The following is a 27210-nucleotide window of genomic DNA, read 5'->3' as shown; positions in this document are numbered from 1 at the left end:
TGTCATGTCTCTTTGTCTCCCCTATCACCCACTTATTTGCAGGACCTCAAGTTCCCGTTCGTAGATCATCCACGGAACGAAGTGAAACTGCAGGACGGTTTCCTTCAGAGGGAAGTGAGGGAGGGACCTGTGTGGGAAAGGGGACAGGGAGGGGAAGAGAGGAACAAGATCAAGTATTGGATGGAGGGAACAGGACTGAAGTCTTGAGAGCCAGCAGAAAGAATGGAAACAGGCAACCTCAGGAGGTAGGAGGTGGGGGGACCCTCCAGAATGTACCAGAGACCTGGGAGATGAAAGACTCTCAGGACCCAAAGGGAGGGACCTTAGAAGAAATGCCCTTCAGTGGGGACAGGGAACTTGTAGAGCTCACCTCTAGCAAAAAAGACAGTTGCCATTCCATAGTAAAAAACTATGACCCATAATTGTTCTTGTCTGAAAGAACTGCAGGGACAAAAATGGAAAAGAGCCCGAGGAAAAGGAGATCCAGCGACAGGCCCAAAGTGGGATCCAGCTCAAGGGGAGGCCCCAAGGCCTGACACTATTACTGAGGCTATGGTGTGCTCACAAAAAGGGACCTATCATGACTGCCCTCCGAAAGACCCAACAAGCAGCTGAAAGAATCAGATGTAGATATTTTTACCCAACCAATTGACAGAAGCTGATGGCCTCTGTGCTTGAATTAGAGAAAGCTGGAAGAAGCTGGGGAGAAGGGTGACCCTGTAGGAGGACCAGCAGTCTCAAGTAACCTGGACCCCCGAGAACTCTCAGACACTGAACCCCCAACCAGGCAGCATACACCAGCTGATATGAGGCCCTGAACACACATACAGCAGAGGACTAACAAGTTTGGACTCAGTCAGAGAAGATGCACCGAACCCTCAAGAGACTGGAGCCCCAGGGAGTGGGGAGATCTGATGAGGTGGGGAGTGGGAGGTTGGGGGCGGGGAGTGGGAACATCTTCGTAGAGATGTGGGGAGTAGGTATGGGATGTGAAACAGTCAGAGGGTGGATGGGGAGGGGGATAAAATCTGGACTGTAAAATATAAATAAATAAAAATAAAAATATGAAAAAAACCATAAAAAGGTCTATGCAAGGACAAATACTTGGATTCTTTTGAACATGGTCTACATGGAAATTCTGGGATTTTTCAACCTGGTATGACAAACTTAGAGCCTGGAAATAGGCTTACACAGTAAGCAGAAAGGAATTCAGTTAAAATTAAGTACAGAGATGAGTAAATAAACTGAGGCTTTTGATCTTAAATTATAGGTCAAAGAGCAGTGGATATGTGGAAAAAACTTATCTCAGACAGATAAGAGAATCTTACATTAATTCAAATTATATAAAGAGAAAGGGGGCACAAGTATCCATGGAGATATTAATCTCCATATCAGGGAGATTAATTCAAGCATACAGAGGAATAAATAACTTAGGTCTTGATCTCTTGTAGGTAGGGTCAGGAGATCGGAAAAGAGCACTATCTCAACAGATTACAATATTTGTTTAGATATTTTCTTTTTTTTTTTTTTTAAAGAAGGAAGCAAGAAACATACAATAGACTGTCACAGTCATCATTGAACAAAGAGAAAGTTCAATTTGGAACAGAAGTGCCCACCACAAATCTATTCATGTCATAGATGCCACTTGTGACATTTAATTCTATAGTCAAATGAGAAATAGCAAAAACTATAAAAAAATCAAAATCACCAGACCATGTTTCATTTATTAACAATAACAGAATGTAGATATAGAAAAGAATTTGTTCCTACCATTTTGGCAAAACAGTATAATTCCTTACTACATTTTAAATCTGCTCTTTTTTAAAATTAACTATTTTATTTATTTACATTTCAAATGTCCCCCTTCCCAATCTCCCCTCTGGAAACCCCCTACCTCTATCCCCTCCCCTTTGACTCTAAGAGTGTGCTTCCCCACTCACCCACTCACTCCTGGCTTACCTCTTCAGCATCCCCCTTCACTGGGGCAACAAGCCTCATAGGAACAAGTGCTCCACTCTCATTGATGTCAGATAAGTCAGTCCTCTGCTACATATGTAGTGGGGTCCATGGACCCACCCGTGTAGTGTATACTCTCTGGTTGGTGGTTTAGTCCTTGGGAGCTCTGTGGGGTCCAGATAGTTGATATTGTTCTTCCTATGGGATTGCAATTCCCTTCAGCTCCTTCAGTCCTTCCCCTAACTCTTCCACAGGCTCAGTCCAATGGCTGGCTATGAATATCTGCTTCTGTCTCAGTCAAGTGCTGGCAGAACCTTTCAGAGGAGAGCCAACCAGGCTCCTATCTGCAAGCACTTCTTGGTATCAGCAATAGTGTTGGGGTTTGGTGTCTGCAGATGGGATGGATCCCAAGGTGGGGCAGTCTCTGGATGATCTTTCCTTCAGTCTCTGCTCCATATTTTTGTCCTGCATTTCCTTTAGACAGGTTAACAATTCTGGGTTAACAATATTGAAATGGGTAGGTGGCCCCATCCCTCCACTGGGGGCCATGTCTGGAGGTGGTCTCTTCAGTTTCTATCTATCTGCTGTTGGGTATTTTGGCTAATCTCATCCCCATTGGATCCTGGGAGCCTCTTGCATCCCTGGCATCTGGGACTTTCTAGTGGTCCCCCCCCCTCCACCTGCTACTTCTATTCATTCTCCTGGCCCTCTGGACTTCTCTTCTGTCTCTTCCCATACCTGGTCCTGTCCCCCCTCCCCTTCCTCTCCCTCCCTCCTTATGCCTTCTGTGATTATTTTGTTCCCCCTTCTAAGTGGGATCGAAACATCCACATTTTGGGCTTCCTTCTTGTTAAGCTTCACATGGTCTGTGAGTTGTATTGTGGAGATTCTGAGCTCTTGGGCTAATATCCACTTATGAGTGAGTACATACAACATATGTCTTTTGGGTCTGGGATATCTTGCTTAGGATGATATTTTAGTTTCATCCATTAGCCTAAAAATACTTGTGAAGTTTTTTTTAAATAGCTGAGTAGTATTCCATTATGTAAATGTAACACACTTTCTGTACCCATTCTTCCATTGAGGGACATCTGGGTTGTTTCCAGCTTCTGGCTTTTATAAATAAGGCTGCTATGAACACGGTAGAGCATGTGTCCTTGTTACATGTTAGGGAATCTTTTGGGTATATGTCCAGGAGTGGTATAGCTGGATCTTCAGGTAGAACTATTTTCAATTTTCTGAGGGATCTCCAGATTGATTTCCAGAGTGATTTTACCAGCTTGTAGTCCCACCATCAATGGAAGAGTGTTTCTCTTTCTCCACATCCTTGCCAGCATCTGCTGTCACCTAAATTTTTATCTTAGCCATTCTGATTGGTGTAAACTGGAATCTCAGGGTCATTTTGATTTACCTTTTCCTAATGACTAAGGATATTGAACATTTCTTTAGGTGCTTCTTGGCCATTTGAGATTCCGCAGTTGAGAATTCTTTGTTTAGCTCTGTACCCCATTTTTAGCTGGATTATTTGGTTTTCTGGAGTGTATCTTCTTGAATTCTTTATATATTTTGGATATTAGCCCTCTATTGGATATAGAGCTGGTAAAAAAAACTTTTTCTGAATCTGTAGGTTGTCGTTTTGTTCTATTGACAGTGTCCTTTGCCTTACAGAATCTTTTCAGTTTCATGAGGTCCCATTTGTCAATTGTTGATCTTAGAGCCTGAACCATTAGTGTTCTGTTCCGGAAAATTTCCCTGTGTGTTTGAGGCTCTTCCTCACTTTCTCTTCTACTCGCTTAAGTGTGGAGATCCTTGATCCACTTGGTCTTGAACTTTGTACAAGGAGTTAAAAGTGAATCAGTTTGCATTCTTCTACATGCAGCCCAGCAGTTAGACTAGCACCATTTGTTGAAAATGCTTTCTTTTCTTCCACTGTATATTTTTGGCTTTTTTTTTTTTAATCAAAAATCAAATCAAATGACCATAGATGTGTGGGTTTATTTCTGGGTCATCAGTTCTATTTAATTGATCTACCTGCCTGTCTGTACCAATAAAATTTGTTATCACTATTGTTCTGTAGTACAGCTTGAGGTCAGAGATGGTGATTCCCCCAGCAGTCCTTTTATTGTTGAGAATTATTTTTGTTATCCTAGGTTTTTTGTTTTTCCATATGAAGTTGAGAATTGCTATTTTCATGTCTGTGAAGAATTGTGTTGGAATTTTGATGGGGATTTCATTGAATCTGTAGTTTGCTTTTGGTAAGGTGGTCATTTTCACTATGTTAATCCTACCAATCCATGAGCATAGGAGATCTTTCCATCTTCTGAAGTCTTCTTCAATTCTTTTCTCAGAGATTAAAGCTCTTGTTTTACAAATCCTTCACTTGCTTGGTAAAATATTTTATACTATTTGTAGCTATTGTGAAGGGTGTTGTTTCCCTAATTTCTTTCTCAGCCTGTTTATTATTTGTATAATAAAAGTGATTTGTTAGAGTTAATTTTATATCCTGCCACTTTGCTGAAGTTGTTTATCAGGTGTAAGAGTTCTCTGGTAGAAATTTTGTGATAGCTTATGTATACTATCATTTCATCTGCCAATAGTGATATCTTGACTTCTTCTTTTCAGATTTGAATACCTTTGATCTCCTTTTGTTCTATAATTGCTCTAGCTAGAACTTTGAAAAATCACCCACTGGGAGTTAGCTCAAAGCAGATTAACTATTCATCTCTACAGCTTCCTATCTTGGCTACCAACAGAGGGGAAGAAAAAGGAGCCTGTCTTAGAATAGAATTGCTACTATAGGATTATAGATCCTGATTCCAAAGACAGACACGTTTGAGAGTTCCTAGGTACAGCTAGGTATTGCTGCCTCTGGTAATAGCTTTGTGGAAATATCAAGGAAGGAGGCACTGAGCCCCTGATTTTGACCGAGACTGAACAAAAGGCACTTGAGGCTTGAAATGCAGCTCTGACTTAGGCTCTAGCTCTGGAAATTCCAGATGTCTCAAAGCCTTTTCATCTGTTTGTCTATGAAACAAAATATATTACAAAGAGGTTCTAATGGATACTTTTGTGCTAGAAAATGCCCTGTGACACACCTGTCCAAACAATTGGACTCTGTAGCCACGGGAAGGCAAATCTGTCTAAGAACTATGTTGGATACTGCTTGTCTAATGAAAACAACAACAACTACCACCACCAAATTAACTCTGGGTCAGGATCTTCTACCTCACAGCACCACATGCCTTTGAGGGTCTCCTTCAAGGCATATCAGAACTCCGGCTGTCTAAAGCCTGTGTAACCCAGGCCTTACTCCTGGTCCACCCTCAAGTCTGGTTTGAAAAACCTCTTGCCATTAGTATTGCCACCTTCTTGTCTGATGATAGCCCAAAGGTATTCATTCATACTGGCATGAGATGAAAGATGAACCAGGTACAAGGGAGCAGCAGTAATTTACTGTAAATCAACTGAAATAGTTTGGGTCCAAGCCAGGTATTGCAGTCCAGAGAGTAAAGCTGATGGGTCTGACCCAGGCTCTCAGATGGGGAAAAGGAAACTTTGTTGTACCTTGCTACTAAGTTTGTAGTCTGCCATGTCCTGACAGCTTTCCTGGGCTCTGTGGAAAAGGGAGGACTCCTTTTTCTTAGCAGGGCTTCTTCTTTGCCTGATCTGGGGAGCCCAACCCCCAGTCTTCTACCTAAGGAATGTCACACAGTCCTTGGCAAAATTACAGGTTTAGCTTCCTCTCGCCAGATAAAAACTTGTTCAGCAAGTACCTGGGATTCCCAGGAATGCCTCTCCATGCAAATGAGGTATTCCTAGAACCTTAAGCCTCAGCTAATGAGGCTTGAGAAGAACCCCTTCCCACTCACCAAAGCTCGTGTATATATATAACCTTTGATTCACCCTGAATGAAGTGTATGGGCACAAACTGTTTCATTGAATATTATCTAAGAGCTGCAATGCTAGAATCCTTGAAAAAACTCCCCCCTACTCTCCATCCACTGCTGGATCAGGATGTGCAGCTGTGGCTGAACACCCTGAGGGAAGAAGCCTACCATGGAACATAGCTCTGCTCTGCCCTTCACTGCTTGGTGTACAGCAGTGCCTCGACACTCTGAGGGAAAGAGTGAAACCCAGAACCACATGCCATTATATAATGGACAGTCACCATGATTTACTTCCATACATGCTCACAGTATAATCTATAGAGAAGGAGGGCATCTTACCATCAAAGGGGGAGGGAGTGTGGTCCATGAAGGACATTATTTTGCTTTCCCCTTGAATTGCTATCCTCCACTGCTCAGGATATCCAAAAGATGACTCCCTTGAGGCAAAAGGTCACTGATCTGGCTGCCTGAAAAATGTCCCTAAGACCAGTGGGGTCTATTCATATTCTGGTGGCATACCCTGACCTGTGTTGCCTGAGACCCCATAGTAAAACAAAGATAAAAGAGAGGCATAATAAACTATCCTCTCTCCTTTAATGAACCTGACATCAATGCTTCATTTCTAATCACCTGGCTTCCACATGTACTCCAAGTTAAACATATAAAACAAAGCAAAGACACAGTTGCCATGAAAGTATAGGGTAGAGAGTATTCCAGGTTAAAAGTTTAAGTGAGAATGTGGACAGGGTGATAGGGTGTGGGTGAATGAAAAACAAGGATGCATAAATAAGCCTTATGAAAACAGCCTGGAGATAATATATATATATATATATATATATATATATATATATATATATATATATATATATAAAATCCAGAAATTACAACCAGAATTTTATGTATATAAATATATACATATGTATATATATATGTGTATATATATATATATATATATAATTTTTTACACTGCCTGTGTATACTCTATGTCATGACATTTCTTTTGACTATCTCATAGCCCTTCCACCACTGGCCCATGATACCTCATGCACTGCCAAGAGACACTTAGAAGAAAGATACCATGGGTCAGCAGCTTGACAAAAGTATCTGAAATCACAAACTAATCATTTTCCTTTTTAATATTAAGTTACATCATTTTATCACACACACATACAAACACACACCCGTGCACACACAGACACACACACACACATGAAACACACACACAGAGATACACACACACAGACACACACACACAGACACAGACACACATACACACAGGATTATGAAGGAGTTTGAACAGAAGAAGTGCCTTCCATGAGTAGAAAATATTGCTTTCAGAAGACATAGATCTTGGAAAGTGAAACTTTCAGTGCCAGGCAAAAAATACCTCTATACAATCAATCTATTGGTCAGAGAGAGCCCAAGGCACCCCAAATAATGCAAGTTTCCTGTTGTAACTAGATGGTGAAACTTTGTTCCTGAAGACACTACTCACTTTAGATGCAGAACATAAAGAAAACAACATTCACTGACCTGGAAATTATTCCCTTGCTGGCTCAGTTGTATATATCAGAAACTGCTATTTGGACTGTTGGGAGAGAAATTGTATCCAGAATTTTATCCAGTGCTGGACCCTGCATACTATAATGCCAACCTCCCTGGCAAGATGAATGTGCTACTGCATTAGAGACATGAAGGTTCATGGGGATAACAAACTACTTTCTCACCAGATATCAGGTCTGCTCCATAGCAGGGATTTCATGCCTGGTACTGTAAATGTTGTGATCATAAAAAGAGAAAGATCTATATGAATATGTTCTGGCTGGGTGTGGGGGGAGGGGGTGCCTCAGCAGGTCCATGCCAAGGCATCCCTTCTCCCCGAGGGACCAGGCACACACCAGTATGCCAGGCGGGCAGACTCTCTGCCAGCAGAACTAGGCAAGAGGGAGAGAACCCAGTCCAGCCGATCCTCTCTGGCCTGAGCAGCAGGATGGTAAGTGTCACGGCTCTGATCTCCTGCCTCTGGAGAATAACCACCCGGACCCGGAGTCTGTCAAAGCTGGAACTTGTTTTAATGTATCAATCTTTTCTTTATAAAGGGCTGAGAGAGGAGGCAGAGTTTTCTGCTGAGGTGAGATGACTTAGGGGGAGGGGGAAGTTGACGAAGGGTATGGGGTAACTGACAGAGCCAACAGTTACTCTACGTCAGCAGGAGCTAGGCAAAGGCAGGCTTTTAAGCAGGTTGTGCTGAGGTCACTCCAGTAAGGAAGTGACTGAGACAGTTTACAAAACTCGAGCCAGGCTTGGGTTTGTCCTCAAGGCCCAAACCAGGGCCAAATAGGGCCCAACACCAGTATAGTACAGAATAGAGTTAATTCAGGGCTTGGGGAGGGGAGTTAAGAGGGAAGCAGAGACAGATAAAGGCAGAGAGGAGGAGAGAGTAGAGAAGCAGAGGCCGGCCATGGCCACATGGAAAGAAGGGGGAAGGGAATGTGGAGAGAGGGGTCACAAGGGGGCAAGAGGCAAGAGAGTAGCAAGAGAGAGAGAGGAGGGTCCAAGCAGCCTCTTTTATAAGTCCAGGCCTACCTGGCGTTGCCAGGTACCCATGGGGAGGAGCATACCTGGCTGTTGCTAGGTATCTGTGGGGATGGAGTCCAGACAGAATACCAACAGTAAACCTGGTCAAAAGCCCATGACTGAGATCATCATAGGAAGCTGCTGTTGCCATTATGTCAAGTAGTCGTGCTGTCTAACGGCCTTCTAAATATTTCTGTTTATACCTGTAGATATATGTTGCTTTCTACACTGGTCAGAGAAACTTCTTTGGTTAGTGGGTAGCTGTTAATGCAGAGAGACTCTAATCTGCAAAGACTAATATCTGGTCAAATTGCCAAATATAAGTAACTATGAGATGGAGCGATAGATGAATCATTTATATTAAACACCCCTGCCCCTGCATCCAAGGCCATTGGACTTTGCAGGGAAAGAGTAGGTGGAAAACTGTAAAAGCTGATGGGTGAGGAGCAGAGCTGTCAAACGCAGACTTCTGGTCATGACTTGACTGCAGAAGGCATCAGTCCACAATGGCTGTGCTTACCTGTATGTCACATCCACAAGATCCAGCCAAGATCAAGTCAGTCAGAATCCAAAATAGTGGGGAAGGGAAGGGCTCCCAACACCCAACCCTTGTCTGAGGAGCTATCGGAAGCCGATGATGGCTGAGGGCAGGACAGTCTCCCTTCGTTGGAGACAGCCGCTGGTTACTCATGCTCCAGTGAATGGCTCCACATCCATTTATGTAAGGACAGCACTAACTGGATTCAGGGAGTATTAACAATAACAATAACCAAAAAGGAAGACATGAAGTTAGGAAGGTTACAGGGTGGAGATGGGGTACCTGAGAGGAGCTGGAGAGAGGTAATGGTGGATGGGTTTGATGAAAATGTATTGATAAAAATATGAAGTTTTCAAAAAATATTACTACTAAAATATTGAAATTTGAAAATAAATACATTGTTTCATTAATACCATCTCTTTTTTTTTTTTAGCTTTTGTCAGTTGTAGGAAAATTACCACTGTTCAGAAATATCAAGCAAGTATTTTCCTTCATATTAAATTATAATACAGGAACCATGTTTTAGGGTTATGTCTAACTTTTGTTCATAAATTTATTTACAGATAATTTTTACCTATTTAAAATAAAATTATTGTTATTTTTGTGCTTGCATAAAAACCTAATTTTTGACAAAGTTACTTGGCCAACTTGAGAATTTTATGCAATTCCATCCACAAGAAGAAGTTTTTATGATGGATTGCTCATTATGCAGTATTACTTTAAAACGTACATAAAGAGAAGAAAAAGAAACTGGAACAATTATTACAAAGAGACACCTTGCTTAGAAATTAGCCTTTTCTCAGTCTTTAATATTTTAAATCCTAGATAATGATTCTTTCAGAAAAATAAAGCCACAATAAATCTGCTTTATTGAAGATTCTAATAGATATGTCTAACATTGGGCTCCAGTTTGGTTATTTGAAGCAAGCAGTATAGAACATTTGATATATTGTTTGGATTCTTTTACAGAGAAGATGGATTTAAACACCATATGCCTGTGATTCAGAATGTGGAATCACAGTGTGTGTGGCAGTAGATGCCCGTGGCAGACAGTATTTGTCCTCTGTGAAGGACCATTGAGAAAGTACTTTTTAAAAACTGGTCATGACTTGACTGCTAAATGCATCAACTCACAGCAGCAACTTCACAAAGAAGTGAATCATATTCGTACAAATGAAACCAGGTAAAATTGGCTAAAAGAGCATTATTATCCTTCATTAACAGTTCAGTGTTTCTCTATTATCAGGAATAATGAAATACCATCTCTGTCTTATATATCTCAATTAGTATGTGTAAAGAAATACATATTTTTAAAACCATGCATGATAACAGAGCTACAGAACAGTGACTGCATGCATAAATTATTGGGCTTTGTTGTTTGTTTAGACAGGACTTCAGGTAGCCTAGGCCAGCCACGAACTTACCATGTAGCTAAGGGTAAATGTACATACCTGTTTTGAAAGAGCTTAGAAGTAAGCCAGATTTAACAGCTTAGAGTCTTCTGGGGCTTTGCTGAGCTAGTTTGTTATTTTAACTTTACTGTTAGTCATCTGTTTGCTGTGGCTGTGTCCTACTGTACTACGCAGCCTGGAGGTAATCTACTTCCTATAATGATGTCGAAGGTTGTCCCCAGTTCCTTGGAAAGAAGACTTCCTATTGGATGAACCCCAAATCAGGCTAGCTACAGACAGCCTCACTAATGGGGGCTTTTGAAGAACCACCAGTCAGGTCAAGCAATGCTAATATTCTAGAGAGGAAAGTCAGTGTCATCTACCTCTGTTCTGTGCCTTCTTTGTTACTAGTTTTTCATTTGGAAATGAGTTATTATTTTTCAAGACTATCAGGATGCTGTAGACTAGTGGTTCTCAACCTTCCCAATGCTGCAACCCTTTGATACAATTCCTCATGTTGTGGTGACCCCCAACCATAGAATTATATTTGTCGTTAGTTCATAACTGTAATTTTGCTACTGTTATTAATCATAATGTATATATTTTATATGCAGCATATCTGATAAGCCACCACTGTGAAAGGCTTGTTGAAACACCAAATGGGTCATGATGCACAGGCTGAGAACCCCTGCTGTAGAGGGAGTCAGAGAACCAACATCTCCTGTTCTGTGGAGAGGAAACGAGAAGTGACTAACTTCCAAGTTCTCAAAATGCTGGAGCTTCAAAGCTATCCTCCAGAAGCTGCCTAACCTTACTGCTCCCTTGAGATCTTGGCATAATTTCTATCTACCCGAACCTTTCATGGGTTAAGAGTGCCCATTTACATCTCTGTCCTCCTTTCCAAGGTCTCTGAGGGAATGAATCATTAGTTTTGTTTCCTTCCCTGAGTGGACTACATCTCTTATCTATTATTACAGGAGGAATTGTGCCCTCCTAAAATTTGCATGTTACAAAATATAAATTTCAGTGCTGCAGAATGTGTCTATATCTAAATACAAGATACTAATTGAGTTTAAGTGAAGTTAGTAGGGTGTGCTGCAACCCAATATGGATTTTAACATGGGCCAAAGACACTGAGTACCTCAATTGCTTTGTGTACATAGGGCACTAGGGGGAGACAGAGTCAAAAGCATGACTCAAAAAGAGCACTGCATCTAGATGAGGAAGAAGCTCATCAGGGTAGGAAGCTGTGGCTGGCCAGGGCAAAGCTGCTTCTCCCTGGCTTTCCTCTATGGAAATTGTGGTCTGCCTTCTATGTATTGTCTTGAAAACAATGAACATTTGCATGATGATTACTGTATGCAAGAAACTAAGGTGTTTCTGCTTAATATAGTTCATAGAATTTTTATTGTATTATACTTTTTATGAGTGCATTCATATGTACACACATAAAACAAAGGTGAAAAGCTGGGCAGTGGTGGTGAATGCCTTTAATCCCAGCACTTGGGAGGCAGAAGCAGGCGGATTTCTGAGTTCGAGGCCAGCCTGGTCTACAGAGTGAGTTCCAGGATAGCCAAGGCTATACAGAGAAACCTTGCCTGGAAAAACAAAATACAAACAAACCAAAAAGAAAAAAAAAAACCAAACCAAACAAACAGAAAACCAAAAGTGAAATATATTCTTATAAAACACTTTATATTCTATCTAATCTGTCTATTATCTATTTGATATCTTCCTATTTACCTAACAACAATCATGTTAACTGACTAATCGTTTCATTTTATAGAAACCTAGCCTTAGAGAAATTAAATATCTCACTCCAGGTTGAGCCAGGACTCAAATGCAACCCACTGGCTCTCACATCCACAGCTCCCTTTGTATGTCTTTGTTTCCACTAAGGGTTGTTTGTTCATATGCAGCAAAGGTGACAGCTTGTCCATGTTCAAGTTCATTCTTTTAGTGTTTTCCCCCTCATCCTACTTCAGGCTTAAAGTTTGGAAGACACTATCAGTTTAAGAAATAGTTACTGGATTACTGACTTGTCATTTCAAAGACAAGAAATTAAGATATAGGAACAAGGGTTTCAAGTATAAGTTCAGGAGCTAAAGCCACCTACGCTTAGTTATTATAAGGAGTAGCTGGGCAGGTGTCTTAATCCTAAAGCAGGAGGAGGTTAATTCCATAGTTTTTCAGTGGTTTCTCTTCCGATTCCACCTCCAGTATATCTTGTCTACCGGACACCTTAACTTTCTTTTTTAAATAGACCCAATGAACTATTCTGAATCCTTATAAAAAAGCAAGTACTGAGTCACTGTACAAGACTCCTCCATCTACTTTAGTGGCCACTGCATCACTATAGAGAACTACTCCATCTGTCCTGGTACTACTTGGTATTACTCCTCCTGGTACCAAACCCCAAATCTCCAAGATCTTTGCTTTATTAGGAATTAAAATGCTTAGCTGCGAGCCTCAAATGATTCACAGAGAAACAGTAGATTCTGCAAGTGCAGACAAGGCCTGAGGGGACTCACGGAGCATGAGAAGCACAGACATCATCATCCTGGACAATTTGGCATTGTGGAACCACTCCACAGTGCAGTAACGTGAACAGGTTCAGAAACAGGCCCCGTGGGCACTCTTCAGTTTGTTCCTTAGATGTGTAGCTCCTCTCGGAACCTTGGTTTCTGTGTCTGTCCACTCAGAGTCAGCTGTGGTGGAAAGCTGAGTTGGATTCAGCTCATAGCATGACTATGCTTGTCTCTCACGAAGATACAGCTTTTGAAATAAGGGCAAGCACCAGAGCAGGTAGAGATGGGGCTTTCTGGCACAGGACCACTGCCCACCTTAATCGCCACTATTTCCTGGTGGGAACTCCCTTTTCTCTTAGCATCTTGCAGATGAGTGTGCCTGTTCTTGCCCAGCTCAGCCAGGAGCTGAGGAGCAGAGTGGGGGTGAACACACCAACAGGAATCGCTGCTGTGTTTACTGGGCAGCAGCAGAAAGGCACCTGTTTGACCTTTGTGTCTGATCCCTGAGCTTATTTGGCCTGGGGCTTAGTAGTTAGTCTCTAAACATCCCTGTCCTGGGCTGGTGTCATCATGTTTACTTTGGGAGAGACTGTGAAGAAGTACCTGTTGCATGATGATATCTGAGTGGTTGCTTGTTTTCCTGTTTATCTTGCTCCTAATCTGACTTTAGTTTTATTCAGGAGACATAGCAGACACAGGCTAGATGGGCGAATGCTGTTTATACAGTACTTTGAGGCTTAGGAAGCGCTTTCCCATTCATCCCAGCTGAATGCCCATAGGGCCTCAGGAGGGATCACGGCTGGCCCACCTCCCTGCAGTTCTTCAGCTCCATAGACTTTGAACACATGCTATGTCCTTGCTCAACATTTGCCCTGGTGAACCTTCGGTTATGAAGATCAGCAGACATCCCTCTACTTGCTCATGTGCCCCACAGCCTAGCACACCGATTGTTGTTTTCAGAGAAAATGGATTTGTTTTATTAGTGAGAAAATGAAGCACAACTTCATGGGTGAGAAACCAAGAGTCCTAGAAGATACATAATTTGTCCAAGATAACCTAAATATCTGATGCCAACATTGAGGATCTAGCTTCTCGTTTAGAAAGTTGGAGGGATAGACAGGCTGCTGGTAGGAAGGCATTTGTTCCCTGGCAAAGCACCATGGGGCTCTGAAAGGAGAACAGAGTATTTTCTGTTATCTTTACCACTTAGGTATCTTGGGAGCTTCAACAGCACCTAGAGCATTGTCTCATAAGTGTGTGCTTAGGCATCCATGCACTCAAGCCCTGTCTTTTCGCAGGGCCTTCACTATTAAGGACAGAGGTTGTACATTCTTCCCATGCATGTCTTCCAGATCCACACAATGCCTGGCATTCTGATGCTACTTCTTTTGTTCTTGAAGACTAAGTGATAACCAATCAGCCCATGAGCCTGCCAGCAGCAGCTCCAGGGTGTCTTTTGTATGTGATGTGACTTGGTAGAAGGCATTGCTGGTGTTTGGATCTTAGCCACAGTTCCATAGACCATTGGTTCTATGGAAGTGAACTTGGGGGAGACCTTAGAGACAGTTCTACCACATCTGCTCCACTGTGGTAGACTTGTAGAGTTCATCTCATCAGCTTCTTCCTTGTCCTTATGAGGTTACACTGGTCATGGGAGGCAGAGTGACTTCCAAAGCCTAGCTTAATTGTCTCACCTGGCATTCTGGTTCCTGGAGGCCTGCATAACCAGCTAGGGAGACCAAAGTACTCCTTCTCCAGCCACCAGAGGAGTCTATCAAGGCTGGGTCACAAAAATTAGCTGTCAGATACATTATTGTTGTTTTGTGGCCAGGACTCCTTGTCCTTAGCACTGCCTTCTAGGTAGGCACTAGAAAAACCAAGAAGTATCATTGAAGCTCATGTTTTACCTGTCAGTGTCCTCTAGTAGATGATTTGCTACTCTCTGGCCTCTAGAACCAGGGATGCCACATAAAGCTTCAGATTCTATTCACAAGTTGATTATCCTGTCATTACTAGCTGGTTGTGTTTTTGTCATTATTATTAGCTTATGTTTTCATAGTACTTTATGGCTCACCAAGTACATTGCTGTATGTGAAGTCATTTAATTAGATAGCATACAATAAACATTCATTTTGTTGACAAAAAATTGAGATTAAACAAGGAATGAACGATGTTCAATGTTGTAATATTGTCAGGGTAGAGCTGAGACCGAAGGGTAGGTTTCTCTCTTTCCTATTTAATTTTATTTAACTGCATTTATTCTGTTAAAGTGTTACAACCTTAAAGATGAGAAGCTCCACATTGGTCTTCATGTTTTACCCTCCTGACAGAATCCCTTCAGTCTCCCGCATCCTGGCTCCCAATGAGAAACAGAACCTTGGTAATTGAGGCACAAAGTGCTTTTGAGGCTGGTTCCTTGAAGACAAGGTCTATCTGTGGTCTCGGGGGTAAATATTGGAAGAGATGTTCATGGAAGGACCAAAGAAAGGATGGAGTTGGAAGACATGGTAACAAAAGGTTTTAGGGCACTGGTTTTGTATCACAAATGGTGCCTGCCTATAAAATGACATTTTCTGACTCAACAGACTTTCTGCTCAAATAAGTGAGCTTTTGTGTCCAAGAGTCTCGAGGTTGGTATGAGGTAGCAAATGACTGAGTAGTTGGCTTCTGCATCAAGTACAGGCTGCACAGTGTCCAGTCAGGCTGATACTTCTCTCTAGCCAGCTTGATCTCAGCTACTTCAAGTACAGTAGCCGACTTAACTTCCTTTCTCCTTTCTTTCATTCTGTTCCACTTCCTTCTTACTCAGCTTCTAGTGTGTCCCAAGTATCTTCTGGGATTTATTAATACATCATAAATCTAAAACTATCAGACCTGTTTGGTACCTGAAGGTTCAGGATCTAAGCTCTGTCTGTAATGGAAGACTGTGATCATTAGGACGTTTCAGTGTATGCTAGGAACCAATAGACAACCAGAAAGCTCATCCAAAGGGATTCCACAGAATAACCTCCTCAGAATAGTAGTGATTAAACCATCAAGTTGGAGAGTCATTTTTTTCTTCACTTAAGGCAACTGTCTAAAGTGTGTGTGTTTCTCTCTCTCTCTCTCTCTCTCTCTCTCTCTGTGTGTGTGTGTGTGTGTGTGTGTGGTATGGGAGAGGATTCAGCGACAGAAATCAATTGGGTTTTAGTCTTTCTATAAGACTTCCCCAAGTCTTCCTGGCTCTCAATGGTTTGAGTGGACAATCCTTTGAACACTGCTAGGTTCCACTTAATCACCATTAGACTCTCTCAATCTTGATGTGGTCATCAAGGTAGTCACTTTAAAAAGTACCAGTGGAGAAGACGTGTTATGGCTAGAACATCTGTCCTGACCTCTTGTGACAATCTCTGGATAAGAAGAGATATCTGGATACCTGATAGACTTCAGGTGATCCAAGAAATCTAAGAATAGCTCAAGCAGGGCCTGACATCACCTAACTTACCTAGGAATTCAAACACCCAGTGTTTGCCAAGCATCCCTGGGAGACCAGGACAACATGATGAGGAGAAGTGACTTCAGTCACAATTTCCAATTGAATCAGACTGAGTCAAGGTCAGAACCTGCTGTGCCACAGCCACACTGGCCCTGTGGGCCCTCCTCCCTCTGTGACAATGACTGCAAGCTCTCATTCTTCCACTGGTTCTTTCTTCATCCAAGAACTATTTGCTGAATGCTATGAGCTGTGTCTGGCCTTGAGGATACTGTGATGAATAAGCTAAGGCACTTGTCTTTGGGGAAGCTGGGGTCAGACTTTCAGAAGGAGTTTCCATGGAGTTTTACCTACCACCCTAAGCTGGGCAGACTGAATTCATCAGGAAAGGCCAGCAAGCACCGAGCATGACAAGTATTTCTCTAAGGCTTACTCTGTAGCAGGAACAGCTCAGGTCTGGCTGCGCAGGTTTCCTAGACACAGTCCTTGGCAGGAACCTGAAAAAAAAAAAAGCACATTAAGAAAGCAAGGGTATCTCTAAGGGGCAGGTACATCTGGTTACATTCAGGCATGACAAAAATTTGATTATGCCACAGCATTTACATGGTACAGGGATCATAAAGGTAGAAGGTTCTTAGAAGATGTTAAGTTATTAAGAAGTTGAGTACTTTGGGGGCATTTGATTTTCATTTTCCTTTGAGAATAGCATGGGAGTAATTAAAGTTCTGAGTAGCTCAGACTCTTCATCTTTGAGAGAGATGGGAAGAATCTGTAGAAGAGGGAATAGGTCTGGAAGGAAGAAATCCATGTGTATCATTAGATGTAGGGGTAGTGAACAAGAAGAAGGCAAGATGGCTCCTAACCCATGTTGGGGTAATTTATTGATAGAGTTGGGGCAGCTTTCAGGGAGGCACTGGCAGTATTGTACACAATGACTGCTGTGAGCAGTTTGCTCCAATCATAGCATGCCTTTTCTAATGTCATTCTTTTAACTGCCTACCTCATTGACCATATTAGAATTGAGGAAGCCTGGGGGTGTGGCATGAAGTTGGAGCCTTTCAGTGCTTAACAGCATGCCTACTCAACCCAGCTGAGAGCCAGTGGAATGGTTGATGTCATCAGAGGATAGGGTAAAGGATGGGGGACCTGGGAGAAGAGAGGAGATAGTCACATGGCAGCAAGAGGATGTCATAGGAAGAGATTAAAGGGAGTGAGAGGATTTGTGAATACTGAGGCAAGTGCTTGCATGAATGTGTGTTTGTCTGTGTATGTGTGTGTGTGTGTGTGTGTGTGTGTGTATGTGTGTCTACAAACCTAGGACAGACTCAGTTCTAAGATAACTCGGATAGATTTTGATGGAAAGGATTGGCACAAAGGCAGCAGGAAATTCTTGGCCATTTCATCATTAACCAAGAGCCTTCAAGCATCTGTGAAATTGTCCAGATACCTGAAACATGACTCAGCCACACTCTGCCTGTGCTGCAGAGGCAGAGGCATGGTTGGTCAGGCCACGGAAGTCCAGGCATGGCAGGACAGGTTCAGCCTTGAGCTGGAGTTAGCATGGTGGGCGTGTAGCATCCAACGTCAAGGAAAAGAGGTGAAGAAAGAGCAGCTCTAACTGCAATTATAAGTAAGTCCCAGTGCTAGAATCTAAGGGTGTTTTTCTGTGTCAAGCAAGAGTCACTTTGGCTCACTGAAATCAACACTCTCCATTACCTGAAATAGAATGGAGCACAATGGAAAAGCTACTCCTCCCTCATATTCCATCTGTTATTTTCTAGCCTTCTTCCTTCTTTTTCTTTCTTTCTTCCATCTTTTTCTGCATTGTGCTCTGGAGCTAGGTTTCAGATGTACAAAGTCAAATTAAATAGCTTTAACTTTTGGAGTGTGAACATAGTCAGTTGAACTTTGAGGTCTCCAACGGGAAGATGATTTTGCAGGGGTTGAGGTCAAAAGCTAACTTTTCTCAATACTGGAGCCAACACTTTAATTAAATCAATAATAAGTTCCTGGTATTATCTGGCCATGACTTGACATACAAAGAATTGAAACCAGCATTCTTAGTCCCCATTTGGAGCTCAAGGTCAGGCTATTTGAGTTATCCTGACTATGGTAACAACACTGCTCTTCTTGATCCTCCCACTTCACCCTCAAAGCTTCCTTTCTGCAACATAGTTGCCCTTAGTGGGTGTTCTTAGGTCACGTGCTGTATTTTAGCTCTGTATTCTGGGTACTCAACAGAAGTGCAACACACTAGAGGTCAGATAGGCAGGGAGAAGGGTCTGAGCCCCAGAGGCATGATGGTGGGGTAACAACTTCATCCTTGTATTCCCAGTGACAAGCATGTTTCCTGGTGCTAAGAGAAACTCAAAACAAAAATTAAGTAGAATCCAAAATGGTGGGAACTTTTCTAACTTTTTTGGTCTGTATAGTATCTCTATGGTAACTTAAATATTATGTAAAGAAAAATACTAATAAATCAACTAAGTAAAGATTAGAAAATACATGTATGGAAAAATGAATAAATGAATAAATAAAATGTTTGTTATTTCCCAATTCAGAAATAATTGCTGTTGGCATGTTGATATAGCTCCATATAGTACAAGTGTATTTATGTACTATATTAACTTATCTAGAAGCTAAAATAAATATAGCCAGTGTACTACTTACATATCATAACTCATTGTACATACCACCTGTCTAATTCACGTTGCCTGGGTTTTGTTCCCTACCCAGTCTGCTCCTATCACAGTTCTGTGGGAACTCTCCATTGGGATGTTGACTGTTAGAATTCCTAGTGGATGATAGTGGATAGAGAGTACCATCCTGCCTCCTCACTGTCTACCCAAGTCCTGGGTTCTCAGTGTGAGTTGAGACAATTATATATTTTTAAAAAATATCATTGCTAGAATAGTTCCTCTAACAGTGACAAATAAGAACACACAACTTTGTGCAATTGTGAGAGTCAACTAAGCTCCCCAGAGGAAGTGTCACCTGCTGGATAAGAGAGCCTTTGCAGCTGCCTTCCTGTGCTTGGCTGGCCCTGTGCAGCTAGCCCCTCCCCACTGCACCTGAGCATGCCACTTCATCCCCAGCTGGAAAAACAAGATGCCTCAGTTCATGAGCTCCTGGGAGCCTCACTGGCTATTTTTACTCTTTCTGAGTGCCTACCCAATACATTTATTTATCCTCCAAGAGGAGGGATCTTCCTTTCTCCAGTTACTCATTCTAGAGGATCCTGGAGCATTCCTGCCCCAGGCTCCAGCTGTGGAAATGTTCCTATTGATGAAGATATCATCACAGCTGGCTATGAACATCTGAAAGATCAAGGACCAGGTATACATTGCCAGGCTGAGCTGGAGGCTCAGTCCCCAGAAATAGGGTTTTCTCAGAAAGCACTCATGCACGCACCTCATCTCCAAGCAGACATGAGTCAGCCTCGAGTGTTCCTGCTTTTGTCTATGTCTTAAGTATTCTATTATTGGAGATAGCAGTGTCTAAGAAGAAAGAAAATGGGGTTTGCAGATTCACAGGAGAACTTCTAGAAGCCTTCCCCCCATCACACCCTTTAGTTGTAGGAAGAGGAAAGCTGTGTTTTCTAGCTTCCGGAGGTAATTCATACTCTTGGGCCTATGAACCCTTCCTCCATTTTTAAAATGCCTCATGCCAACACCAGCTTTCCCTGTCATATCTTCTTTTTTTGACCCTTATCCTTTTGCCTGCTTCTTAGAGGAACACTCATGATGACATTAGGCCTACCTCTGTAATCCAAGAAGTTCTTCCCATCTCAAGACTCTTAACTTTAGTCAAACATGCCAAGTATGTTTTGCTGTATAAAGTAAAACATTCACAAGTTTGAGGAATGGGGGTGGGCATCACTGATTACCAGAGATTACACCAAGGTAGTCATGAGTACTAAAAATAATACAAACAAGCCAGGCTGTGGCGGCCCATACCCTTAATCCCAGAACTTGGAAGTCAGAGGCAGGTGGATCTCTCTGAGTTCAAGACTTGCCTGGTCTACAGAGTGAGGCCCAGGGCCACTGTAGCTGCACAGAAAAACCCTATCCAAAAAGAGGGGGTGCCATCTCTAAATGTTAAATCCTGAATCAGCATGTAGAGGGTGAGAATAAAATGATGCCAAGCCCCTGCTCCCTAGGATAAGTTTCCAGGGCAGAATTGGCAGAGGGGAACTGAGAAAGGGAAGCCAGAGGACAGGGTTTCAAGGACCACCGTCTGGATCTCCCCAGGAATGGAAGTGCTCATATGAGGTGACAGGGCTCATATGAGGTGACAGGGCTCATATGAGGTGACAGGGCTCATATGAGGTGACAGGGCTCATATGAGGTGACAGGGCTCATATGAGGTGACAGTGCTCAGATGAGGTGACAGGGATGTCTAGTTTTGTTCACCATCAAAGCCTGAGGTTTTTTTGCAACCTCATACTCAGATGTCCAGATTGTACTTCCACTTACTTCTTCCAGGAGTTCTCCTATAAAAGAAAATTGACATGTCATGCCCATATTTAATTTCGTTGGTGTCGTCAGTGTCTGTGAGTTAGATGCAGTGAGAAATCAGGTGTGGGCAAGGCTGAACTTCTGGGCCACAGAAGAGCTACCACAGTGGTGCTGCCCCAGGAAGGCTCCTTGGGGCCTGCAAGGTAGCTGCTCCCTGGGAGGTCTGACAATCTTTTTTCATATAGACTTCATTCATAGTTGTTGAGGGGAGTAGAGGTAACAATGACTTTTTAAGAAGCGCTATTCAGGCCATGATTCGCCAGAGTTATTACTATTTTCACTCCAACTCCAATAGCCACGCTTAGTAAGCAAATTCCACGCATCCCCGGGGTTAGTCCTAGATATCCTCTGAATCCCACTTTGCCTCCCTTCCCAGCATGTTTAAGTCTCTTATATACAAGGACAATTACTTGCATCAACCTATGTACTTCCTGTAATATACTTAAAATTACATCTATATTGCTTAAAATACCACATAGAGTGTAAATGCTGTATATATAATGCTGTATTGATTCAGGAGTGGTGATTCAAAGAAAATGTCTCTACACATTCTATGGAAATATACCCTTTCTCCCAGATGTGTCTAAACTTCAGCTATAGAAGCTACACATTTAGAGGAATGGCCATTTATTCACTAACTCTTGTTAGGAAAGAAATCACATGAAGAAATTAAATTCATCTAAGGGGCAGAGTGCTGTGATGGAGAGATTGTTGATGAAGGTTTGAAGTCCAACTCTAACCTTGTGTGAGTCAGTAGTAGCCTCTTTCCATCTCCCAGTCTCAGTTTTCTTGTCTAAAACAGAAGTATTTGATCTAAACCAATGATCGTCTGACTTGATTTGCTTTAGAACTACCCAGTGACCTCTTGGAGAATGCTTCGGCCTCTAGGGTTGTCAGCATCCTACCTAGATATTCTATTATTCCATAAATTGTATTGAAGTTGTTAAAAAAAAGCCTTAGTCCAGATTTTTTGGAGGTATCTGTCCTTTTTTCCAAATGGCAAGTCTAACCTGATGAAGAAATGAAAACTGAGCCTTTACTGCTCACAAAGCAACCAATTAGATCTCTCAGTGATTTCTAAACTCAAAGGCCTTATCTGTGCTGTCATGTGGGTAGACGCACATCCAAATAATTATAAGCAGCTGGGCATCGTTCCTCTTGTACTTCATCATACTCATGTGTTGAACACATGATTCCTTTAGTTTCTATTGAGCTTCTTTTTCTAGAATTCTGAGCTATGTTCTGTATTCCTCTTACGTTTCTCAGCAAGAGAAGTTAGTTCTGACTGAGATCTAGCAACCAAAACAGAATGTCTGCTTCCCCACCAGTAGTCTCTAGACCCAAACTGTGCTGCATTATGAACTTAAGAGGCAGAATGGTGTCAGGTACCACTTTTAAAAGTATTTATCAAGTAATTTATATATATGCTAGGCACTATTCTAAGGGGTTTATGAATATTAATCACTCTGTAAATGACCCTGGGAGATAAATGCTATTTCTTTATTTTGAAAATGAGGATAATGAAGGAGAGGGTTAAAATAATTTGTTCAAGGTAACACTGCTGTTAAGTGAGGAGCTGAAACTCAAATATGGAACCTATCTTAGTACTTAATGCCTCCTGCCACATGGCATGCTGTCTGTGAAATGATCTTCTAGCATTTACCCTTCAAATGGAGTACCTGGGGAATGTACCCATTAAAATCTTAGTTGAAAATTTAATAGGAAAACCCCTTACATAAATAGGATGATGACAATTAAGAAGAGTCAATGCAAAACACAGATCACTAAAGCTAATACACAGTAAAAAAATTAAAGGGAAGAAAATAGTGAAGTATTTGAGGATGGGCTTACAAGTGACATTATTTTCATGAGAATGGTGTCTGTATATCCTCATTGACCAATGACACGTAAATACTCTTAATCTTTTGTTATCAAAGAACACATGTGACATCATAGATGTTGTGTTATGTGCTAGGCATTATTCCAAGAGCTTAATGATGATTAGCTCAATCTGCAAATGGCCCTTTAAGATAAGCATTCTTTCCTCATATCACATAGTTTTAGGATACACTTATAGATGAAATGAGATCTATAGTGATTTGTTTTTTTTTTCACTTCTGAAATTCCATAGCTTTTCATGCATTTTTATTTTTAAACTGATACTGAAAAAACACAAAGATGATGTGCATTGATGGGTGTCATTTGGTACATCAGCACATTGACGCATATTCTTTTTAAAGTTGCATTTTATATTCACGAATCTAGCTCTGCTCTGAGATCTTTATCCATATTGCCTTACTTAGGGAGCTAGGGACTGTTATTAGCCCAATTTTACAGAGACAATTAAGCAAGCTGCTTGAGAATACACAGGTGGAGAGAGCAAAGCTGGAAGCTGGTCCTGGAATGTAGGGAAAATACATTTTGTTCCATCATAGGTCCCCAAAAACTCCTTGAACAATCCCCCAGGCCCCTTCCCCAGCATTGGAAGAAAAGTCTCTACCTCTGGTCACCTATGAAAAAAGATCTCTCAGCCTTCCCCTTTGGGATGATTACAGCTGAAGTTCCACTTCTGGCAACTTCAGCGTGGAACTTCAGCTGTATTTTCTCCTCTTGTTTCACCCTCTGTATACACATTGTTTCTCTGTTTGGGCCAACCAGAGGTCTATTCTTTAGGACCATATGTAGAAATAGGGCCTTCAATGATTTCTGCCTACTTGGAGGAATCTATCTGTGCCAAATGCTCATGGGCTTTTTTGGCACATCAAATTCAGACAAGAAGAGAATCCCAACCACCGCTAACAACTTTGTTAGACCTGCCTGAAATAGCATCAATAGAATATCCAGCATTCCTGGTCAAGGTTATGGTACCATCTAAGAATGAAAAGAGCCACATTAGTTCATTGGCTTGGGCCAGGGGTTTTATTTTGGGTTCTTGTCCATATTCTAAAAGGGCTATTTAGTCTCCTCTATTTTCTATATTGAAGAAGAAACAGATGTTATCTTTACCCTATGAGCTCTAGAACTGAAATGGCTCAGCTCAGGAAATAGGGAGCATAGCAGAGCTGCTTATGAGATTGATGGACAAGAACTATATGTAATGTGCAATGTTCCATGACCATCCTATAGGTTTGCAATTCTCAGAGGCCTTTTCTGTGCATTAATGCCTCAGATGCTTATAGAGGGAGGAATTAGAACTTTGGGATGTAAAGGGAGGAAATCATACATACCCCTCATGAAATATGTTATCAGTATCCCACACGTGGGGATCTCAGGTCAGAGTAGAACTGTCTAAAAGGCAGATGATTCTCAGAGCACCTCAAATCCATTACTTGCTGTGTGATCTACTCCAGTGCCTGAGGCAGGGGAAACATTTCCCAGACCAAAGAGACTCTGATGCTGTTTTTCTGGGCAGAAAGGGGCTCTGGTTGGAACTGAGGGTAATATTGAAGATGAACAAGGGGAAAGAAGGTTAGGAGGGAAGGGTCTTTCTGGAAGTGAAAGGTAATGTAAGGTTGTACTAGTATCTTTTTGAGCTTACAGTGAATTTATTTGAAAGGAAGAAGTGCCTATACTGGGATCATTTTTATTTTTTATTCTCCAAATAAATTTAGGAGATTGGGTTTTCAAATTTATAATTATTTTAGAGATAAGATATTGTAAATTCATAGTTCAGTCTTGTTGAGCTTATATTTTTGTGTTATTTTTCAGTTTTATCCAGTTTCTTTTGAGATGTCCTACCAGCAGAGCCAGCAACAGTGCCAGCCCCCTCCCAAACGCAAGACACCAAAGGGCTCTCCGGCCTCTTCCGGAGGTAGCCTGGGTTCTGGGGGCTGCTGTGGTTCCAGCTCTGAGGACTGCTGCAGCTCTAGAGGCTGCTGCTCGGGATGCTGCGGGAATGGTGGCCTCAATTGCTGTGGCAGCAGTTGCTGTGGTGGTAGCGAATGCAGCAGCAGCAGTGGCAGCATTTACCTTGGCAGCATTTACTGTTGCAGCAGTGGTGGCAACAGCTGCTATGACAGCAGTTACTGTGGCAGCAGTTACTGTGGCAGCAGTTACTGTGGCAGCAGTTACTGTGGTAGCAGTTACTGTAGCAGCAGTTACTGTGGCAGCAGTTGTTGTGGCAGCAGCAGTGGCAGCAGTGGTGGCAGCAGTTACTGTGGCAGCAGTTGCTGTGGCAGCAGCCATCAGCAGTCTTGGAGCTCTAGTACCTGCTCTGGAGGTTGCTACTGACCTGGCGACAAAGAACGTGGAAAGCAGTATTGGCCGAAGACCTGCCAGCAGAGGGTCTCTTCTTCTCTGGTTTTCCCACAGAAATACTTCTAGAACTCTCTCTGTATGTCCTTCTTCATCTCCCTAAAGCTAATCTACCATGAGGTCTTGAGGTTCCAGCTCTGAGATTTATTGGCTTTGCTTTTTCTCTCTGACACAACTATTTGAGAATGAGATACTGAAAAATCAGCTTTGAAACTCTTTTCTGGGCAATAATAAAAGCCTTTGATTCCTGACATCATGGCCTCCCAATGTGGTTTTGTTTATCTCTTCCAATTCCCTCCCTCCACACCAAACCATAGTTCCTTTCTTTATCTAAAGTACATATTTTGGCAACTGAATCCACTTAAAACTTAGTATTCTGAGACCTGTGCCCCTTATACCAACTTGCACAGAAGAGACCAGGTATAGGTTGAAATGAAACAAGCAGTACCCAGAAAACCTCCATTATGGGAGGGTGACACTCAAAAGGGACCCACGATTTGAAAAAGTTTATCTCTTAATCACGGGGAAGAAGATTGCCTGGAGTGCACACTGTGGGCTCCAGTCAGTAGACACACTGTCATCTGATTATTGCCAGCTGGCCAGCCAGGGGAGCTGAGTGCCGAGCGTTTCTAGAGAAGTAAGCTGAGGAGACAGCTGTGAAATGTTGGAGTCCATTTTTCTTGGAGCTCTAGAATTTTAGGTTTGGGTTTGAATAGAGACTAAAGACACCATCTCAGCCAAAGATTACCCCCACCTGGTGGTAGTGGCTGTGGTGCACGTGTGTGTGTGTGTGTGTGTGTGTGTGTGTGTGTGTGTGATGGAGTTAAGGGTACTTAAGTCACTGAGTTTGGGTATTCATGTAATATTATTTTAGGATTGGGATGGGTTCCTCAGGATACTAAAAGTGTTTATGGCAGAAGAGATAATTACAAGTCTGCCTTTCTATGCAAGTTAAGCAACTAGCCCTTCAGTTGATAAGTTAACAGTGATGCATAAAGCTGTAAGAGGTGTAGGAGGTCCGTACAGTGAGTATCTACTTGATCTCTCCATATTGATTCCTATCACCCTGGTTTTCTTCACCTTTTGCATAATTTTCCAGAGGAGAACCCACATCTAACTTAGGACTTCATTACTTCCTTCTCTTCTCTAACACTGATCTCTCTTCTTGGAATGTCTTACCTCTTCTTGCCAGGTGCTCCGGTACAGTAGGCAACCTGTTAATCAGGCTCTAAAGCCATGGTAAATGAAATGGGTATCTTCTATGACCTGTCTTTCCTTGTCTGTTTCCTCATGCCACACCCAGCAAGGCACCCCAAAGCCTATCTCACTCTTAATCCCTGAATTCTTAGTCTGAGATTCTCTTATGTCTCATACTCATGGCTGGTGTGACCAGGTAGTTCCAATGATTGAAAGGCAGTTCAGAGGCAGTTGACCTCCAAAGTTGCCTCCAGTTTTATAAATCAGCTAATCAAAATGAAACAATTACTTTGGGAACTTTTGGGCCCTTCTCCCTTTTATTTTCCTCCTCTTCCTTCTTTGCTCTTTTATTTTTTCCTTTTCATTTTGTCTTGTTTTGTCTTTTTTATATTTGTTAGTAATTCTAGGGAATATCGGTCCTTAGGGGAGATGATATCAGAAGCAGGAGCTCCATGGGCTAGCTAGCTTACTATTTTCCAATAGCTCATACTCCTCACCCATTTTTGTCTGTGATTCCATCAGGGTTACATTATGGGAATATGGTAAAGTGATTTCTTTTGGTTTTATTGGTCCCTTAACCTTGCCTGGATTATTCCACCTACCAATGGTGACAGGAAGAAACCACCATTGTGATGTCCATCCTCACCATCATCTTCCTTCAATGCTCTCTGGAAGCATCTGGACAAAACCCAGAGGGTTCATCACAGAGCCTGCAGCCTGCTATGCAAAGACAAGAACCAAGGGCCACAGAGATGCAAATAAGACAATAAATGATAAGGAGATAGCTATACATGAATAAGTGTGAGAAAGCGGAACAGTGCTGGTGTCCTCCTCCCCTCCTGCTATGTGTGTGTGTGTGTGTGTGTGTGTGTGTGTGTGTGTGTACAGGGTAT

General features: G+C 42.1%; 2 protein-coding genes and 1 long non-coding RNA gene across 9 annotated transcripts in view; 2 read left to right on the top strand and 1 right to left on the bottom strand.

Moving 5' to 3' along the window:
• Crnn (cornulin) overlaps positions 1-22074 on the bottom strand; it is an 87522-nt gene extending 65448 nt beyond the window's left edge. For 2 of the 7 annotated variants that reach the window (XM_031374680.1, XM_031374683.1), the window contains exons 1-2: positions 21989-22074; positions 16704-16846 (exon numbers count right to left, since the gene is read on the bottom strand). The gene's annotated coding sequence lies outside the window, so the exon portion shown is untranslated. Of the gene's footprint in view, positions 1-7570; positions 7719-16703; positions 16847-19760; positions 19847-20824; positions 20842-21606 lie in introns of those variants that run through there. The other 5 variants (XM_031374686.1, XM_031374684.1, XM_031374685.1 and 2 more) reach the window with 5 other exon arrangements.
• On the top strand, positions 7731-11582 carry LOC116093351. Its single transcript, XR_004119686.1, has 3 exons — positions 7731-7836; positions 9928-10141; positions 10964-11582. It is a non-coding gene; the product is annotated as an uncharacterized LOC116093351 (long non-coding RNA).
• Positions 22075-22117: 43 nt separating the features above from the next.
• Positions 22118-25373, top strand: LOC116093349 (keratin-associated protein 17-1-like). Its single transcript, XM_031374690.1, has 2 exons — positions 22118-22251; positions 24575-25373. Exon 2 carries the CDS (start codon positions 24596-24598, stop codon positions 25094-25096), a length of 501 nt encoding a protein of 166 aa, XP_031230550.1. The 5' UTR covers positions 22118-22251; positions 24575-24595; the 3' UTR covers positions 25097-25373.
• Positions 25374-27210: the final 1837 nt, after the last annotated feature.

Source organism: Mastomys coucha, unplaced genomic scaffold (assembly GCF_008632895.1).
Source record: "Mastomys coucha isolate ucsf_1 unplaced genomic scaffold, UCSF_Mcou_1 pScaffold16, whole genome shotgun sequence".
In the NCBI taxonomy this organism is placed as follows: domain Eukaryota; kingdom Metazoa; phylum Chordata; class Mammalia; order Rodentia; family Muridae; genus Mastomys; species Mastomys coucha.
This window is presented reverse-complemented; position numbering and strand designations above follow the sequence as displayed.